Here is a 21,028-nt window from a genome sequence, read left to right as displayed (position 1 = left end):
TGCTGCATTAATACGTGCCTGGTGCATTACACAGTCTATGCAAATGGATCCAGGTTAACTTAATAATTGCAGAAAAATTTCCAAATTCAACCACAGTATATCAGTTTGACAGTTATTTTTGGGGTCTCTGACATTCATTGTGTTTCCTAGAAATGCAAGATCTTAAATAGGCTGAAGTTTAGCATTAATGCAAAAATAGTTTTAATTTTAAAAATGAGTTTTCTTTGTTCTTCTTATATTTTTTGCCTAAGAATTTACATGGTGTGAATGAGAAATATATTAATTTATAGATCTATTTTTTACATACATCTAGTGATAATTTGGTTATATGGTCCATAAACAAATGAATCATACTGATGAAGAAACTATGAAGAAAACCAGTGTAGTGAACCTTGATAAACTTTTAGATGACTTCTCAGAGATAGAAAAGGTAAATGAAGAAGATAAAAAATGTTGAGACTTCCATGTATAATTACTGACATTTTCAAAATCTTTTTGAGTGAACATTTCTTTAAGTTGTATCAGCTTATTGTTATGCCTTGTAATACCAGCTTCATTTGGAAAACTGTATTGCCCACATCCTGGAGTCATAGGAGTGGATTCTGTGAAGTCTGAGAAGCCTTTGTTTCTGCCCTGGAATTTTAATCATCCAGAGGCCAAATTGGCTTCTCATTAAGAGTGTGGAAGATGGTATTGAAGATTAACTGTATTGCACTGCTTTCATAGTATCACAGAATCCTTTGGGCTGGAAAGGACCTTAAAACCCACTGAGTTCCAAGCCCCCTTCTGTAGGAAGGGAGACTTTTCACCAGACTATGTGGACTAGTGCTGGGGTATCCTTTCAGAAGTTGTTCCTTGTTCTAGAAAAACGTCACTGCCTTATCAGGAGCACAGGTTCCTACATTCCATATGTACTGAGCTTCCATTATCTATACATGTGTCATTTCTTTAAAGATTGACCCTCTGAGGAAAATCACTACAGTGTTTCGTTTTAGACAGATGTTGGTCAGCTTTCTGCTGATTTCCTGGTCAGCAAATCCATACTAGAAGTAATATAAAAGGAGCACCTGAAATAAATTTAGCATTTCTCTTGGAATAAACTTATTATACCAGTTCCTGTTCCTACATACTGTTCAAGTTCTTGCTCTGCAAGAGTGTTGACAGCCTCATAGGCAAAGCAGTAGAAAGAACTTTGCAAAGGATTGATTCAGACTCTGGGATATAAAACTGAGAGGAAAATAGTTTATAACTTATGATGTAAGGGTAAACTTGGAATAGCAAAGGATCTCAAGTCTAGCATTGTTCTTCTCTATAAAGGAATTTCCTGAATAGGACATAATACAGGCTTGGACTGCAGTATTGCAGAGCTGTTTAATTTTTTATTCACTTGAAACTTAAAACATGTTAATATATTGTTAGTCTTTCTCCCATTTTCTAGAAAATATCAGAAATTAATGAAGCAAATAACCTTCTGATTCATCAGCTGGAAAAATGTAATAGATTGCTAACATTAAGCCAATCAAAGGAGGAATCAGTAAAAGAGGGTAAGTTATTTTATTAGAAAGGTATGAGTTTTGCATATATTCAAGAAGTTCTGAGATACTTCCATTATTTTCAGCCATAAAAATAACATAGCAAGGATATAAGATACTGTGGGAAAAGCAGTAATGCCTAATTTTGAATCTTGTAATGAAATCCATCTCGCAGTAAATATTAGTATTCATATTAATTTTATGAGGATTCAGACTGTTCAATGGATGCTAATAAAATGTCATTTACCATTTAAAGATGGGAATTATAAGTCTATAATAATAATAATTTTTAAATTGTGAAACAAAGGAGGAATTACAGAGAAAACTATAAAATTAAGATTTGTTTATTCTAGAACTGTTTTCAGATGACTATTTGAAATGAGAAACAATGTCTACTGCTTAGCCTGGATTTGTGGTTGCTTATTTTTCTGTAGTTTGTAAAGTAGCTGAAAGGTACATCTTGTTGTAGGACTTTCATCTCTGGGAAGTCAACCTGTTCAGTTTGGAAGCAAGGTGGGAATAAACTTAGTTTCACAGAGGAAGGAGATTGCCAGTTGGGTTTTATTTAAATCTTCACTGGGACTTGGATAATTTAGCATTATCAGAAATTGAGCTATTGAGTGAGTGAAGTTTGCTTATGGTGATAATCTCTTCAGATATACCAAAAAACTCATGGTACAGGATGAAAGGGGAGATGGACACCAGTAGCAGTGCAAATGGGAGGCATTTTATGTAAACAATGGTTGATGTTAGTTGACTGCTTTTCAGGGAAGAGATCTTGGTGTCCTCTAAACAGTTATCTTTAAATATTTGTATTCTCTTAAAATATCAGTAGACAAAGAAGCAAACACAGTGGTAAGGCATGATTAGGGAAGAAAAAGAGAAATAAGCATTACGACTCTATAAGGTCTTTTTATGTCATATTCTGGTCCACATATCTCAAAATAGACATAGCAGAACTAGAAAAGGTAACAGAGAAGGAGACAAGGCTTGGTATTTCCAGGAAGGAGCAAGGTACAAGGAATCAGAAAACACTCCTGTAACAAGGACCATGGATCTAGGGTCTTAACCATGCAAGGCTCACTCCCACTGTGCCCATGCAGGGCTGGCCCAGCAAGGAATGCCATGGTCAGCCAAAAGTCAGCATTACCAAACAAGTCTGTTTAGTGATGGGAGTAACTCAGGAGGCTGAGTCAGAATGGAGTTCAGAAATTGTAACAAAGGCCAGACATGACACAAGGATCTCTCCTTGGTCCCAAGTGATGAGGTAGGTCTTATATCAACCCAGAAAATCACTCCCTCGGTCATGACCAGGGTGTAGTGTGTGGCTACCACACAGCTGCAGAACAAGCCAAGGGCAAAAGCCTCAGTTTACAAGCAGCTCCCACAGGAAGGAGAGACAGCTATTTCTGAATCTGCTGCCAGCTTTTTTTCACTGTTGTCATCTATACTCTTTCTACGGTGCCCCTGTGCTCCGCCAAACCCCCAGAAAGGTGCATGGGGGAAAATGCACATGGGATTTTCACAGGTTTGGTCACAATTTTGGAATATCTGAAGGAAGACTTTGGTTGACTACGAACTTTTCAGCCAAGACAAATAATAGAGTTGATATTACCCATAGCTGTAAAATTGTGAATAGCACAGAGAACGTGATTGTAGAGTAGAATATTCTTTATCTAATGTAATAAGAAAGCTAGATGGAAATAAAACATGTTTATTTATTTATTTAAAGCTGACAAAAGGAGGAACTTTATCACATATTACAAAATAAATCAATTCCACAGGAATTCATAACAGAAGTATACATTAATCCAAAAAGATTGGGGAAAAAATTGAAAAAAAACATTTTTTTAAACACAAAAACAGTATTTCTCACTGTCCTCCTTCATTCTGTGTTTGGGAAGTTGAGAGGATGTATTAATGTGCCAATGGTTGCATTTATCTAGCTTTTTTTCATCTTTCCTGAATTATCTTGTAGTGTGTATTGTGAAATGGCATAGAGAACTGGATGGAACTTTGGTTTGAGTCAGAAACACTTCTACATCTATTAAGCACAGAAGTCAGACAGTGCAGGACAGTCAGTCAGAAACTGAAGAGGCTTCTTTATTGATTGAAACCAGAAAGGAGTGGCTTTATATAAAAGAGTTTGTAAAACTAGGAAAGGAAAAGGTGGACAAAAAGAAATCATTCTTACCATAGAATCTATGGTATAAAAGGTAGCAGAGCAAGTGAAAGTGACAACTCAGGAAACCAGAGCAGCAAGAATGACTGCAGTAAGAAAGAGGAATGGACTGAAAACAGATAAAAGTCAGCAGAGAGATCTGAGCTTTGTAAACAGTATTGCCTCACTTTCATGTGATGAGAGAAATTATTTTATGAGATAGTTACGCTGATATAACTCAAGAGAACAGCCTGTGGAGCTTCTTTTGAAACACAGGATAGAAAAAGAAGTGTGGGTGGCGGAAGTTCAAGTAAAAATACCAGAGCAATCAGCCTGAAATATGAACTAAAGTTTCAGCAACAGAGATGGTCAGGAAAAAAAACAAATCTCAACAATATTGAAGTCATAGGGATAATGCAGATACATATAGGAGGCAGAATTGCTGGAAGACAAGGATCCTGGTCAATGAATAAGAGTTATTGCAGAGATAATAGTAATTTGACAAAAACAAGTGAAGATCAGGACCTTGGAACAATGTGAGACATCCAAGAGGTGATTCTGAAAGTTATTTGATGATAATGAAGTAAAATATGAGTAAGTCACCAAAGGTATGGAATTTATTTAGAAATAAGGACAATTTTCACAACTGCTCTGTTAGGTTTAGCTCAGAGAGGTTGTGGAATCTCCCCCACTAGAGCCATTCAAAAACCATCTGGATGCAATCCTGTGCCATGTGCTCTGGGATAGCCCTGCCTGAACAGGGAGGTTGGGCCGGATGACCCAGTAAGAGCCCATTCTATGATGCTGTGATTCTGTACTTAGCAGTAAGGTGAACTATTAGAATAATGCACTTCCCAGTAAGGTAAACCCTTCAAATATCAGGGCATAAATGCTTGTAAGTCTGTAGTTTTGAACTGTATTCACTGTTGGTGCTCATAAAGCAGAGTTTCAAAAAAACATCTTGGGCAGAAAATTGACATAAACTGTGGCAGAATATGTCACAGAAACCTTCAGGTAAACAGTTAACATGCTACTGGAGATGAGTAGAGCCTGTGAGATGTGGTGGTGTCATTAAGAGTATTTCAAAAGGATGTGAAAGGCTGATGTAGTGATTATAAATCAGTAAGTCTATGAAGTTTCTAAACCATTTTTCTTTTTCTGGTTGCAATTGATAGAAATGGTCTTTGCATCTTTGTTAAATTGACCTTCCACACTGACTCTTCAAAAAAGGTAATAGCACATGTGGTATTCAGAATCATAGTACTAAAACTTTTGCATGTAAAAGTTCAATTCTACATGAAAATCTTTTGAAAGGCCAAGGCACTGTGGGATTAAAAGAGACCCCATATCCTCTGTAATAATGATGGGGTTATAGAGGGGTCCTGTGCAGCACTGGAGAGGCACAGAGACCACATGCATCACTGATAGCTTTCAATCTTCAGTCTGACAATGGTTATCTAACAGACTGTAGTAATGAGAATGGCTTTTATAGGGTGATACTGCCAGTTGTGGCTTGGAAAAAAATTTCTCCTAGCCTTATGTCCCAAGCTGTTTCCCAGAACCCAACTCAGCCACAGTTCCTGAGGCATCTTTTGAAGACTTGGTCGAAAGGCAACAGAAATTGCTTACAGCAGAGGAACAGGAAGAAAGAGTGCTGTGAAAGGAAAGGCTGTTGTACCACCTACCCTGAAGGGTTTGAGGCAGTGGTAGGCGGCTGGAGGAGGTGGAATTTTATCCTGGCTGAAGAACACTTTGTTTTAAGAAACAAACAAACAAAAAAATCAAAAATACCAAAAACAAACTAACAAATGAAAGCATTTCATACCCCAAGAAATCTCTAACAAGTGAGAACCTGAAGACTCTTTGACATCCTTTTCAAAAGTCTTTCCTAGAACTGTTCAAGGTAAAAGAAGATTGGAACTTCTGAAGGAGATGCAAAGGAAGGAAAAAAAAAACATCTAAAAAACAAGGGAGAGGACAGTGAAACAATTCTATTTAAGATAAGGTGGAAAAAGAAAAGTAGCTTAGCCAGTGTGTATACTCTCTGAGAGGTCAGAAATTAACTTTATTTTCTCTTGATACATTCTTCGCTAAATAAAGATGAGATTCAAAACAGCAGGTCTTGTTTTGTGCACATAATTGCACATGTGTTTTAGACAGATACAAGTCTGACATCTTTGTTTTCTACTCATAAACCTTTTCTATGGTGGCTAAATAGACTCTTTTGATGCTACAGTTCTGAATTAAATTCTAATGTAGTCTTCTAAAAGAAAGCATTCACATGTTTGTCTGTGAAACACTTAAGGAGGTTCTATTTAGCATCTTCAGGGTTGTGTATTTGTTTATTTAAGCATTTCTAAGGAAATTTCTTTTTTAAAGGAAAAAGTGGTTGGTGTAATTGCCCTATTAAAAAATCAATTATAAATGTGGAGGAACACTTACGCTGTTCAATCTTTCTGCGTGTAGGCAGTATTCCATATAGGGAAGGAACTACACAGAATCTGTAGCAGATGCTATGACAGTGATCAACAAGGCTGCAAACATTAAGCAAATTTCTGTTTCTTTTCTTTAATGTAGGCAAGCAAAACTTGTGGGTTCCCAGGAATTTTTTCCAGTCGCAACTTTAAGTACATATGAGACTTGCCAAGATATGTCCTTTAAAGTTAAGAAAGATAAGCAGATATTCTTGGGACTGTACAAAAGAGATGCTTACACTTAAATAGTGTGGTTCTTTTTAAAGACTAGCTGCTGCTCTAGTGTTGACTCAGATGTCTTTCCAAACTGTGCATGAATTACACGCATCTGAGTTTATTTCCGTACATTTTCAAACGGGAGGAAATTTGTAGTAGAACTAGTTGGTACCAACGGGCATGCTGATCTCGTCATTCCAACTTTGAATAGGATTTTTCCACAGTTGCTTTTGATCCGGCACAGGAACTGAGGGGCAGGCGGTGTTTCTGTGCTGCTTGTGCTCCCTCTACTGTTTTTTTTGGAAGCACGGAAGGGGAGAAGATATCTGGCTACCGTACTCGGCTGCATGAAAAGCAGACTTGATGGAAGATTAGGCTGGCGGTCAAAAAGACTGAGCAGAAAACAACCTGTTAGCTGGGATCTTAGTTCATCTTCGTCACAACATTATTTGTAATGTAGTCTTTAATTATGTGATAGATAGTCTTCAAAAGGACTTTAGTCTGATGAGATGAGTGACTCATGAGATGAGTGAGTGATGAGTGTTATTTTGCAAACTTTTATGTGTTGTGGAAATCATTTAAAAAATGCAGTGGTACTCAGGAAAGAGAAGGAGATGTTTTAAAAGTAAGCAACCTCAGTTGTAGAGCCCCCACTGTTCTCAGTCTTTGGCAGTTTTGCTTCTTTACTGATAAATATACAATGAACATAAGGGATAAAAGTCATATTTAATGAAAAACAAATCCTATATTACAGGAAATCCATATGGTGTTTGAATATTAAAAATACCATTTAAAAATGAAATTATTAAATGCAAGTATGCAAACTGATATGAGCTTGTGTCTTTAATTCTGTTGTATGAAATGAGATAATGGAGACATAGCACACAATCTGAATCTCTCAAAGCTTATGTTAAACCACAAGATTAATGTTACATGCATCAAGAAAGGGGTAAAAACGTGGTGAGAAACTGCAATGAGTGGATACTCTTGATCTTGTTAAAAAGAATATTGGCACATAATATTTTGTTTAAAAGGAAGTAATGTCAGGAAAGTAAGTCTCAGTTTCATTAAACACATCAAATTGCTGGAAGGTTGATATGGAAAATGTATAGCATTGCCCAGTAAACAAAAAGATGCTTGTTCTCTGACTAGAAACAAACATGTAATAGTTTTAGGAAATTTTTTGTATTGCTTCATAAAATTGATTTTAATCAATCATCAAACTAAAGGCTAAAATTAAGCAGTAACCATGTAATAATAATCTGAGTCATTTCTACAGTCAGTAAAAATACTTAGAGTAATATTTAACCAAAATTATTATAAAATGTTTGAGAAAATTTTGTAAACAAAATTTTAATTTATGAAGACACTATTCAAAAATACTGGATCTTCAATTTCTTTCAGAATGCAGTACTTTACAGAATGTGATAAAGGGTCTAACACAAACCATTGAAAACCAGTGCAATGTGAAAGGTAAAGGCAAAAATGTTATTTTATATATATGCTGTACTGTAATTTTGAATGAGCAGGCATTAATTTTTTCTCTTATATTTACTGACTTTTTTCAGGCAGAGAAACTTACTGGCAGGCAAAGAGAAACAAATGAAATTATCTAAAATCAATCTTGTGCAGTAATAAATGTCTATTGCCATTATCTTACTTAGAAACTGCCTCAGGGAGGTTATTTTAATCAATAGTTGGGCTTTAAACTTGTTTTAGCATAACAGAGGCAATTTTACAAAAGGTGAGAAAGTGTCATTCAGCTGTTGGATTGTAGACTATGCAATGTTTATGTTATGTTTATTTTTTATTACTTTCTTAAACCAAAGTGTTTTTATCTTAGCAGATAATGTTAATAAATGTTATTGCTGTTATCCAATATACTTGACAACTACTCATTTTTACTTGAAATAGAATATGCAAATATTTGCTATGTATTTATACTACAGCTCAGCAGTATATCAAGAAGTTAATTGTATAACCATTATGCATTCAAAGCATATTAGCATATATATTAATAAAACTCTAACATTGGCTGTATACGAATGTTTTTAATACTCAAACTGATATTAATATTTTTTTTAAATCTATTTTCTCTAAATTTTGTGTTTGAATACTGTTTTCTAGTTTTTAGGAAACAAGTACTTAAACATTTGCATCTTCCAGTTTGAAACTGTTGTAGCCATGATAATAGTCCTTTATTTTCTTAGTCAAAGAACTTGCATCTAGATTTTCTCGAATCATTTATCAGACAACTAAATAAAGTATGTAGTAATACCAGGCAAATATTGTTATTATTAGACTATGATTTTTCTTGTTAAAAAAAGGAAACTGATGGTATGTAGTTCTGTAATGATGATTATCATGTCTACAAAAAAGTTTCTCAAAGTTCAGCCAAGTCAAAAAATGCAAGTAATTTCCTTCTTCTGCTTTCATGCTAAAGAAATTGCCAATATGAACTTCTTAGTGTACCATATAGCTTTTGTTTATGTAGATGAAAATGATAGACTGAAGGGAACCATTCACATCTTGGAAGATAAATTAAAGACTTGTGAACAGGTAAGTTACAAATTATCATTCTTTAGGTAGAGGAATAATATTGTATCTCAACTATGTTGTATATCTTTTTGTTTAGGGTTTGCTACTGATACTGTTATTGCTGCTTTTAATGTTTTTCATGTGTAAAAAGAGAAGGCTTGTTCTCATGGCAGTATCCATATGAGAAGGTGTTACAAGAACTAAGAATTTAAAACTCCTTGGTGCTGAGAACTTTGACCCTATCTAAGATGCGCTTGGATTTTTTCCTAAGCTGTATTTAGCTTTAAATTAAACTTCACCTTCACAATTTTAACCCCTTGCACTAAAATATTTTTTTTGTGTGGAAATACGGTTTTCACATTGAAGATGCCTGGTTGTACTGCCAGAGAATTGGGAGTAGTCTGAATTTTGTACAGTTCTTTCAGGAACAAATACCACAAAGATAATGAGTCTCAACTGTACCTCATAATAAATTTCATATATGATCTCTGTACTTTTTATCTATGGCAATCATCTTTGCAAAGGAGGTAAAACCAGCAGTGCTAGTCATAGTTCTCTGTTTTCATAGTTTTCTGTGTGACGAGTGCACATCTGTTATCTGTTTAGGATCAGAAATCTCACTGCTAATTTCTTTTGCCTGTGTTTGTACTATGAGTTAAAATAAAATATTTATACTAGTAGAGCTGTTATCTTGACTATTCAAGTAAAAAATTAGTAATGCCTTCTGAAGAATATGAAAAACTGTTATTCCACCCATTAAACACACGTGAGAGCACGGTGTGGTTCTGAAGGCGCCCGACTATGTCCCCATGTACTCATCCCTTGTCAGTAACTGCCTTTATGAGTGCCCTCGGGCATTACTCTGGTGAGTGGAGATCTTGTCAGAAGGCTTTGGAGTGAGCACCTTGACAGTGGCAGCTACAGACAATTCCTTATAACTCTGGAGTAGTTATTGGAGTAAATTTATAACTACCATCTTCAAATTCTGAGTGTCAGTGCCACCCGCATCACTACTGCTGGTATCACTGATGTGTCTACTGCTGTCAACCTGAAGTTGTGGAATCCTTCATATAAGCAATACTAACAAAACTCACACTGGAATCATGCAATCCTAGATTGATGCAAACCTTCACAAAGGTGAAACTGTAGCCCCTTAATTAACTGCATCATTGTGTCAGATACTGTTGTTGGGAAAGGATTATTACCTCTCCATTTGCCTGTTCTGAGAAGTACAGATTCTAATTTTATATTAACAGATAGCTGTAATACAATGAAATCTGCTATGTTTTTCATCAGTGGAGTTGAGCCAGATCGTGCAAGAAGTGACTGAGAATTTAAATTTACAAGATTGAGTATAAAGCCAGTACTGAATTACAGAGTATATTGTTTACATGATGGTTGTGCTTGGCAGAAGGCTAAGAGCACAGAAACTGCAAGATCTTTATAAAACATTTTACATTCACAGGAGTATAAAGATCAAATTGAGAAACTCATGATAGAAATTAAAAACAAAGAGGAAGACCACGAATTAGAAATTACACAGTTAAATCGTGATATAAGGAAAAAATGTAAGTTCTCTGAAGCCTGAATGCTTTAGCAATGAGTAAAACATATCATTACTTGTAGATGTTACTTTGCTTCTAGGATAAATATGAGTTCCCCTTCTCAGTGGAAATACGTGAACACTAGAAGTGGGCAGTGTTTAATGAAATTTTATCTTTGCTGAAGAGAGCAAACAGTGGTAATGAAGTGGTAGTACAGCAACACAAGATGATCAGAAATTCCCAAATAGAACAAAGGCTGGGAATGTGGGTCTAAAAATCTCAAGTAATGAAGTTTTGGGTTAAGTGTTAACTAGAACCTTGCTCTGAACTGTAAGCTCGACTGCTGTTACAATGTTCTAGATGTGTTAAGGAGAGTAGGACATTATTTTCACAAATAAATAGTATTGCAATGGGAAAAAACTGATTTCTAGGTTCATTCTCTCCATTAGAGACATAACCTTAAAAAGTAAGATTTTTTGGTCTTCCATACAGGAGAAAACAACAAGGAAAGTTTTTGTAAATTATGATGCTTTTTAAAAAGACACCATCTAACCGAGATAGGACAGTGTGGTTTTCATATAGCTTCAGTATGGTTTTTGCTTGAATTGTCTTCCAGTGAAATGTTGACCTGATGTTCAAGAAAGATTTAATATTTGAAAAATTATGTTAATTTTTATCTAAACATCTTCTACAATCATAATATTTTGTGTTAATGTGTTGCTAGTTGAAGTAAAAGAAATGGAGTATAGAGAACAAAGAGAGAAAAAAGAACTGGAAATATTAGAGCTAACTAGACAGCTGAAAATTCAAAATGAAGAGAAGCAGAATGAAATAATTAAACTGCAGATAGAGGTATGCATTACAAAGCTGACTTAGAGTTGATCTGGGCATTGGGTAAGCATCAAAGAGACCATGCAGTGAAAAAATGTTAATTTCTACTTAACAAAGTAATATGATGGAATCTAGAAAACTTAATTATTTATTGTCTTTTTGAGGATCAGCAGCAGGTGCTCCCTTCCACAATGGTAACTGACTATTGCACAGGAGTCAAGTTCCAACTACCATGGAGGGAGACTGAAGGTTGCTCTGTTCTTGTTCCAAATTAAATTGCTTACAAAACATTTTTAGAATTTGAGCTATTAAAAAATTCAACGTTTTTTGCTTAACTTTTTTCTTTTTAATTTCTGAATTGTGAGAATATATATTTTTTAAACAAAATTAAAAAAAAAAACTAGCCCTGCAGAGATTTAAGACAGAGCATTCAACATGTATTCCATTGCTCTCGTTTTAAACAACTCCCATTACAGAAAGAATTAAGGAAGTACTTCAAACCTTTCACACATCAAAAAAGAAATAAGATGTGAAAGTGTTCAGGCTGAGTTATTCTTGTAACATAAGAGAAGAATAATAGTTTTGGAGGTTTTATATTTTCTCCTCCTGTAGTTATGTGGCAGAGAAGCTTTCAATTTTATTCTTTTTTTTTCAGAAGCATCTTTTTTATCTACATGGTTTTACTTTATCATATTTGTAATATTTTTGCAAAACTTTGAAGCTTTTTTTGAAGGAGCATAGGTTGTAACTGCATTATTTTTGAAATAAACATTAGTTTAATTTTTCTAGGATTAGTAGAAAGGCTTACTGCTACTACCCTCAGGTAAAAAAATGCAACTAATAAAAAGTGAAAATTGCACTTATTTAATACACCTTCCCCCCACACACCCTGTTTATTCTTACCATTTTATCTTTGCCTGATTCTTTCAGTTCAATGCTAAATTGGCAAGAGCTCAGGATAAAACCACCAAATCATTTTCAGATGCTTCAGTCTTGCCACAAAGCATCTATCGGAGGGTAGGTTCTTTCATAGCCTGTAGCATACAGATACTGTTTCAGGGTGTTTGAAGTGGGAGTTCCCTGGGGATTCTCTGTGTGTTCTCTCCCACACACCTGTCTGACCCCTACATAACTGAATTCATAGAATCTAAAATAATTTAAGATAGAAAAGGCTTTTAAGATCATCAAGTCCAATTGTCCTGGTTTGTGACATATTGATACTACTGAGGGCAAGCGACAACAACAAGCTATGTGTGAGGAAATTCCTACAGAATTGCTAACCTAGAAACTTAAACTAGAACTGATATCAGTGACATTGATATAAATTCTGAATGTGCTTTTTTTTTCTTTTTTTTGTGGTAGGCTTCAGACTTTGGGATGGCCAAAACACAGGATTTTGGGGAAATAGTTTTTGTAATTTTGTGATACAAAATACCGAGGAAAATATTCTTATTAGAATATGTCTTACTTGTAGTAGCAAAATGTATTGTTGTGTAATTTTATGTGATGTTTAAGAGTGAAGCCTTTGCCTGCATATTTACAGAAGCTGCAACATCTCCAGGAAGAGAAAAACAAGGAAATTGAAATTCTCCGAAACACCATAAGAGACTTGGAGCAACGTCTTAATAAAGGCCAAGACCTGCCCTTCAAACGGAGGAGATTCTGAGTAAATGATATTAAGTATTTCAGTGTTTCAAACTGTGCATCTCAACATAAAAACAAGAGATGAAGAAAGTATGTTTTATTGAAAACACTCTTGTCAAATATTCCAAAGACATGCATTCTGTGTATATTCAGAGCTACTCTCTTGCTAATCAGCATTCACAATAAAAAGATTCAGGTTTTGTAGGAATAGTAATTTTCCTATTAAACCATCATTAATTATGGTGTATGCTTTCATAGCAGTTTTCATTTCATGAATATTCTCTTCTTCATCCAGGAATCCTTCAAACAACTGGATTTATTTCCACTCAGTTAATCAAACATTAGGAATGCTAGGCTATAGACAGAGAAGTTATACAAGTTTAAGTGGTATCTTATGTTACTAATTGTTACAGATTTATCAAATTCAGCACTATTATAAACAAAGATCAACATTACACCAAGATTAAACTTGTTTCATACTGCCCTCTTTTTGATTCTGACTCTTGAGTTGTTAACACGAGTTCTCACTTCAGGGTGATTTTATTGATTTATTATTTATTTGATTTAGTAGGATTTTACAGGCCATAGCAGTATGTATTAATGGACCCTCTTACTGTATCTAAGAGCCACAAAAGTTAAGCATATCAATCTGTTACTTGAAAATAAAGCAGTTACTATCTGTATATTACATTTTTGACATGGAATTATCCTGTCACATTGCTTAGGAGTAACTTTTGCTTGTACATGATTTGTATCCCCAGGTTAAAAATAAAAAAGAAAGAAACAACATAAATCTCAAGTTTCAAATATATTGTCTTCTTAATAAAAAATTATTAAAATATCTGTCTTGGTTATCTTCTGTTCCTGATTGCAAAACATCAGACAGGAACCCCTAGGTCATAGTTTATGCTCCTGTCCTCACAAATGCAAGCAGAATGTTAGAAGAGAAACAAGGAAGACAAATTAATCAAGAATGCAGACACCTTTCAGTGGAACTGAAAAACAAACTAGGGGTCAACCAAATTCCCTTAAATCATTAAGCTTTTCACTGATGGAATTTGACAGGTATTCTATAATTTTAAGAGTGCAGCTTTAAAAATATGCTTCTTTGCAATATTTTAACTTTCCATGCCTGTCACTATAATTTTGAATTTTGCACTATAAAAACACTTAATCCGTTCATTTTTCTGCACTTGCAACTACATGAACTGAGTTATTGGGACTCCCTTGTTTCTGGAAGGTGCTTAGTTTGTTTTTCAGGATCAGTTTCTTGCCTTTTCCTGTCACTGTCAGGTGTCACTAGTTTCACTTGCTCCTGCTGGTGTTGAATGTCAGGCAGCAGAGAGCAAACGTCACTGTCAAGATTCAGTAACGTCCTCTGCTGCCAGCTGCCCATGTCACCTGCAAGAATTTGGTAGTGCTCCACGACACTGTCAAGTGACAGAATTCCCTAGCTCTTCAAACAAAAGGTGTCGGCAATGACAGGATCAGCTGCTAGAGATTGAGTCTGATCCTGTCTGCCAGTTTCAAGCTAACTGGTTTTTGCAGCTGTTTTTCCCTTTCTTTCGTAGTTTTCTATCTTGTACAATTTCCTCAATTTCTTCTGGAAGGGCAGTGTCTACGTGCTCCTGACTACCTATCTGGTCATGTCTGTGAGGGCCAAAAAGCCTGTGACGCCAGCTGCTGTGAGGATGACGCCTGTCGGTTTCAGAAGCAGCCTGGTGGTTCTCAAGTTTGGGATCACGACTGCCCTGGTGGTGGTGGTGGTGGCGGCGGTGGTGGTGTCCATGTCTGTGCAGGTTGGCATGGGAATGCTGACCTGTCAGCTTGGATTCTACCTCTGACAGCTCTTCACCTGCTTTTTTAGTGATGTTTTCACAGACACCATCAATATCAGGTTCCTGCAAAACAGATGCTTGCATTAAATACAGGGCGCTGTATTTATTAAACTAGCTGTAAAATATTAACATTTCTGCAGAGCATGAAAGGCATTTTTAAGTTATTTGTGCTATTTCACTGACAAATGTATAAACATAACAAAAATAGCCTTATGTTGTCATACCACTGGCAGCTAGACAGGGCTTTTTTAGCAATTATAATTTCAGTAATTGCTAGTAACAAGTATTCTTACCCTTGATCCTATGTCTGACCTGTCTGTGGTCTACATTTAGCCAGAATGCTGCATGATGGGATCAAAAATTATTATTCTCATTGAACTTCCATGACTATATATGTACATTTCTTAATAATCCTTAAAGGTATTTCTGACCTTGAATGATAAATTAAAAAAGGCTACCCTTCTTTTATAGCAGTAACAAGAATTTGTCACTCCATATTATCACTTTTTTAAATAACTCTTGTAGACTGTGTTTAAATGCAGACTACAATGAATAGTAATGCAAACCAGCTTGAGCTTGATTCCCGGGTTTTAAAAAAATACTGGTTTTTTTAGGTACTTAACAATCCCACAAAACTAGAGTAGTTAATTGCTCACTACCTCTATATAGCTCTAGAAACAGAATTACCCTCCAAGACTGCATTTATATTCCTGACAGTTATTTTAATTTCTATCAAGGACAGGAACTCAGATAATCAGTCAGTCTATTGGAAATCAAATCTAATTCACTTAGAAAAATGTTTAAAAGCTATCTGTCAAGATGTGTGAAATGTGTAAACTTGAAATTGTATCTTTTTTGATTAATCACACTGAAATAATTTTTTAAAATACCAAATAAATCTCCTTTTCTACTATACACAGAATGAGATAAGAAAATACCGTGTAAGAGCAGTTTCCACACTTGTTTTCGCAGTATGCAATCTTAATAGATTCTTCCACATACTGAAAATGCAGGAAGGAGTAGGGCAGACCCAGATGATACACTAGACGGCCGCATCTAAGGAGAGAAAGAACTCTGTGGTTACAAATACTTACAATTCAATCTCTCTTCTTATGATATCTCATTTTGCGTGCATCAATTGCCCCACACTGTACAGTTCCATGGGGACTGTTTCTGTTCCAGTTCACAGGCAAATCCAGTATCTTCCTTACAAACACTTGCCCGCTCACTTGCACTGGCCAGAATGTGAAGCCTGATTTCTGGCTGATGTGGTAACTGCACTGCCAGAAGCCTCTCCTTTAGGGCACTTAAGACAGGCAGAGGTGCACTCATTACAGACCCACTGGGTTATTGAGAAGGGCTGTTTGCACAGCGGCTGCTGCATCCTTACCAAGTGTTTTTATAACAGGTATTTTGACTGGGATGGGCACTGCAGAGCACCTGCATTACTGATTTATTGTGCATGAGGGGATTGTTATGGTGCCTGCTTGCCCCATGTCTGCACTTGAGTGTCGGATATGCACTTGACTGCACAGGCTGGTCTGCTCAAAGGAGCTGGAGTAAATGCAGAACCTGGACACAAGGGCAGCTCGTTCTGGGCCAGCACTCACTCCTCTGGCCTTAGCTCCCCATGCGTGGACTGCACATTTAGGACCAGCAGCAGGCAAAGCTTTTGTGTCTAAGGCACAATAAGGACACAGGCTCCTAGAACCGTAGTGCATCACAGCCAGGCTAGTGCTAAACCAATTCACAGTGTACACATCTCCTGTGTGTCAACAGCACAGAACTGGTCAACCTTTCAAATGCTCTGGGCAAGGTGTCTGGGCCACCTCCCAGATGAAATACAGCCTTGTTCTGTTTGTCTGTTGTATGACATCAGCCTTCCTTACTTGGGCATATTAGCTGCTGTAACATTCAAGATGATCCATTCCACTTCTAGTTTCACTGCACAAACCTAATGTAGCTAATTTGTTTAAATTCATCACATTACAGAAAAATAGTAACTTTCTAACTCTTTATTAAGTTTATTTATGGTTTAGTATGAACTTGGAATGTTCATTACAGTAATATAAAGTAACTAGGATGGACATTTTCAAGTGTAGGATTTCTCAAGTAACTACATCACATCAAAATTGAAAAATTGGGATTTCAATTACAGCTCCTACTGGTGCTGCCAAAATATATTTGTGGCAGAATCCTACACTGAAAAGCAATTTTCTTTTGAAGTTTTAAATTTTACCTAAAGACTAATTTTTCTTTATGTCTACATAGCATTTTCAACAACACTCATCAAAAAGTTTCCATGAGATAAAAGATTCTGCTTTGACATGCATGGTTGTAATGAAGTTATCTGAAAAGAAAAACACTATAAAACCATTAACATGTTACCAAATTTTACACTCACTTATGTTCATCTAAATCCATGGTAATCATAAAGAAAAAAAATATTTATTCCAAAATTACTTGTGCAAAAACAGACTTTGCTTTTGTAACTTTGTTTTTCCAGTAAATACTAGTAAATACTTCACTTAGCTCAACTTAGAAGCTGAGCATGATGTCTTTGTTACTTGCACATCAATGAAATAATATAGAGATTTACAAATCATTACTCAAAATATATGCAAATATTTTCCCATGCTTGTCTGTATGCACACACCTGTCATATATAAGAAAGTCATCCTTGTTTCCATTTAAAGTAGTCCAGACATCCTCTTGCTGTTCATCTTGCTGGTAGACAGTAATGTAGTCTGAAACACGTTCTTTTAGTAGGTGAAATTCCCTCCGGGACTGAGCTCCCTGATGGTTGACAACCACATACGAGATGTTGACCAATCCTTCATTCTCCAACTTTACTCGCAGGTCCTCCAAACTAGTGGGAATGTAAAGAAGCAAGACCATAAACCATTAGAGAATCATTAGATTTGCCAGAAAAGTTAATATGCTCCATCTCGCTTTTACTACGGCTGTGTGATGTGGAGTTTCTCCTTTTTCATTTGCATCTTTCCTGTGGAATTGCTCTAGAAAACATTTATTTTCAGTTACAGGAAATAGTCTAGAATGTGGAAGATTCTTTAAATTTTTTTCTAAAATGTTAGAACCAAACTCAGCTATCTTGAAAGCCAAACACAAAGCCCATTTTCAACTTTGATTTACTACAATGTTTTTAAATCTAATTCTTAATAAACTTGCAAAGCCTATTACAATGCTAGTTGTGAGCATAGAGAGACAAACAAAGGTGTTGTCACTGTGACTAAAATCCAAATCTGAAACTGGCACTATGAATTTTTAAGCCAAAATAATTTCACAATCCCCAAGTGAATCAAAGATAAAAGCTTTATGCAATTCCTGTTTGGGTGTCAGCTTGAAATTATTTTATGACTGTTGTTACTGTCATGATAGCTAATTATTTGCAAGGAGTAGGTTCTAGAAAAAGAACACTAATGCCCTGGGTCTTGGATGAAAGCCAAGCATTGGCTTCCTTGAATGCTTCATCAACTTTTTGAAAGGACAGTATTTACCTTAACTTCTGGACCTTTTAAATTTACATAGAATCTCTGAACACTGAAAAGCCATATTAAAAGCACATGTTCTGACTTCTTTTTCCCCTACAGATCTTAGATAAGAAATCAGTGATCTCAGATATCTCTATTTCAGATGATCTAAACATGTTGAAGAATCGTAATGTTTCTTGGCTTCACCATTTTTGCTACATTAATCCATCTGTTGCTGTTTCTGTCATGTTTTTCTGTAGTCCGGGTTTCATTAATGTTAAGTTGATCATACTGGTATGTTATAAACATAATTTGGAAAAGATGATCTGTCAGTCAGGAGTAGAGATAAAGAATGTGACACCCTGGCACAGAACCGTCTGCTGATAGTGAGCCTGGTAACTGGGTCACACATTCCAGCTGTGATGTGCCATTTAGGGCAGCTAGAATTCATGGAGTGCATCTGTGGCAGGGCACATGAAGTATTCCCAGCTGGATAACAGAAATGGGGGCGAGATTCATGCTTACCTGGAAGCCTGCCGCAGGCACAGATATCAGCTGGCCTGGAGGAGAGCCACCACTGTCACTGAGCCTCTGGAGTTCCACATTGGGTCCTCCTCCCCAATACGCCATTCTGGGGGCTCCTGGCAGTTCTGGCTCTCTGCCCCTCCTCCTGGGAGGAGACAGAGGGCCAGAATTAGCCCCAGACCTGCCCACATGGCTGGGCTTTACCTGAGAAGAGAAAAAAATAAAGTGAGGCCAGTGCCTAAACAAAGTTCAGACTCTGAAATACCCATAAGAAAACGCAGCAGCATATTGGCTCCATTCAGTTAAAAAAAAAATAATCAAACCCCTGTAAGAATAAATTTGAGCTATTTGTTTGCTGCTCAATTTATTTCAGTGGAGTTCCTCTTTAATAGAGGCAAGTGTATTTTTCTTTGTGGTGCTTGAAGGTTTTTGGGGTTCTTTTGTTCTTGTGTTTGAACAGCTACGAAGTAAACATTCAGAATGACTGAATTTTTTTTAGTACTACTAATCAGACTAAGTTATTTCTTCCTCTTTGTAACTTCTTTTTGACCATTGTTAACACTTCAGTAATATTAAAGTGGCCTTACTGCTTGTGTTTTGAAATCAATTGTGCCAAGCCTGTTTATGTCGGGAGGAATTTAGAACAGTTCACTCCAGATTCCGGAGTAATTCCACTGTCTTACAAGTGCATGCACCAACAGTGGATTTCAGTACACAGTAAGTACTACAGAACACAGCAGAAAATAATAAAAAATACTTCAAGGTTTTTACAAGTCAGTCTGGAGTATCTGGATACCATTGAGAAAAATCTGTGAAGAAGTCAGGCACTAAAAACGATTTTGCAAGAACCCAGAAATGAAAACTCAATTCCAGGATTCCTCAGATCTTAAAAAATCTCATATCCATACTTACATCTGTGAAAATCAAAGCATGTAAGAAATGTAAGCATGAGGAAATTCTATAATTACCTTTTTGTTTTATTCCATTAACATATTTTTTTGCTTAAACAGCCATTACCAAGAAATATTTAAAATTATAAATGCATAAAATTATGAAGCTGCTCCCCAAGATGTCCTAGGTTGTGGAATTGTATAACTTCACCACTTATATCAAAGTCTGACAGTGGCCACAAAATAGTCAGGAAAAAATAAATTCTGATAAATAATACATGTTCCATCAATCTTGCCATTGCCTAAAAGATTAATAATAATTGGCCTTTCAAAAAAAGAGCAATTTGTTGCTGCATTTGTGAAATCCAGCTGTCCATGACATTTCTTTCCTGATGTTCTAGGTAAAGTACTTTGAAGACTGAACTGTGGTCCAGTATATACCAACACAGCCTTTTTCCACTCTTTCCACACATCAGGAAAGCAGCCTGCCTTTGCATCCATTATAAACACATAAGACTCCCATGACATTTTGATATCCTTCCCTGCCTTTACAGCAGCTTTCCACAGCACTGGCATGCAGTGCCCAACAACAGCTGTCTGCCCTGGGAGCTGCAGGAGAGCCATGTCCTGCCTTCTACTTCTCTTCATATTTCAACTTTCCATTTGGTTTCCAATGGAAGTTTCCACAGTCCGCCTTTTCAGCCAAAGAAACAAGCAAACACCCTGCCAAATCTTAAGTCATTAAGCTCTTTCACAGCAAACCCAGCACACTTACCCTTTCCTCCTCCCCCTTCTTGGCAGCTCTGCCTGGCTCCGCTGCAGAAGAAAGCAGTGTGGGGAAAAGCGCTGTGGTATTTATATGGCGCTTGTTTATCTCACTTTGCAGAAATGGTTCAAAGTTCAGGGAGCTTTTTCTGAACGACCCTGCAAGCAAAGGAAACGCCTTGAGCAAAAGCACCCAAAATATTTCTCCATTAACTAATCCCAAGTGCAAACCATTTATTGTGCATAACAGCAATGTATTTTTACTATCATGACTTCAAATACCTTTGTATGCAGTTTGTCAGTCACCCCAGTCAGCTGGAGGTAGTGGTACGATCAGAGGGGGGGGAATGGGATGAGGAGTCATTATTTTCAGAACACAGTGGTAACCACAGTGAGGGGGAGAAGGTACTTCTCTATTTACAAAAACGCTGAGCTAGCAGGTTTTTTCTCATATGCTTTATCTGATATTTGCCTTAGAGAATGTTGTGCTCCATCTGAGGGCATGTGCATACTGAGCTCCTTTGGCCCAGACACTCTTGATTATATCACTCTGGTTTCAAACTTTTCTATGTAGAACCT

At 36.3% G+C, this 21,028-nt stretch overlaps 2 protein-coding genes across 2 annotated transcripts; one reads left to right on the top strand and one right to left on the bottom strand.

The window, feature by feature from the left end:
* The first annotated feature begins 343 nt into the window (after positions 1-343).
* On the top strand, positions 344-12,962 carry CCDC152 (coiled-coil domain containing 152). The gene is made up of 8 exons (XM_062512811.1): positions 344-430; positions 1,439-1,544; positions 7,788-7,856; positions 8,878-8,942; positions 10,387-10,489; positions 11,190-11,317; positions 12,227-12,313; positions 12,840-12,962. The coding sequence occupies exons 1-8, from the start codon at positions 344-346 to the stop codon at positions 12,960-12,962; spliced, it is 768 nt and encodes a 255-aa protein (XP_062368795.1).
* A 136-nt stretch (positions 12,963-13,098) lies between these two features.
* SELENOP (selenoprotein P) lies at positions 13,099-20,496 on the bottom strand. The gene is made up of 5 exons (XM_062513150.1): positions 20,460-20,496; positions 18,795-18,998; positions 17,435-17,647; positions 15,717-15,834; positions 13,099-14,841 (listed from the first exon to the last, which is right to left on the bottom strand). Exons 2-5 carry the CDS (start codon positions 18,983-18,985, stop codon positions 14,185-14,187), a joined length of 1,179 nt encoding a protein of 392 aa, XP_062369134.1. The 5' UTR covers positions 18,986-18,998; positions 20,460-20,496; the 3' UTR covers positions 13,099-14,184.
* Positions 20,497-21,028: the final 532 nt, after the last annotated feature.

This window comes from Cinclus cinclus, chromosome Z (assembly GCF_963662255.1).
Source record: "Cinclus cinclus chromosome Z, bCinCin1.1, whole genome shotgun sequence".
Classification (NCBI taxonomy): domain Eukaryota; kingdom Metazoa; phylum Chordata; class Aves; order Passeriformes; family Cinclidae; genus Cinclus; species Cinclus cinclus.
Note: the sequence above shows the minus strand (reverse complement) of the source record. Positions and strands in the feature narration are given on the sequence as shown.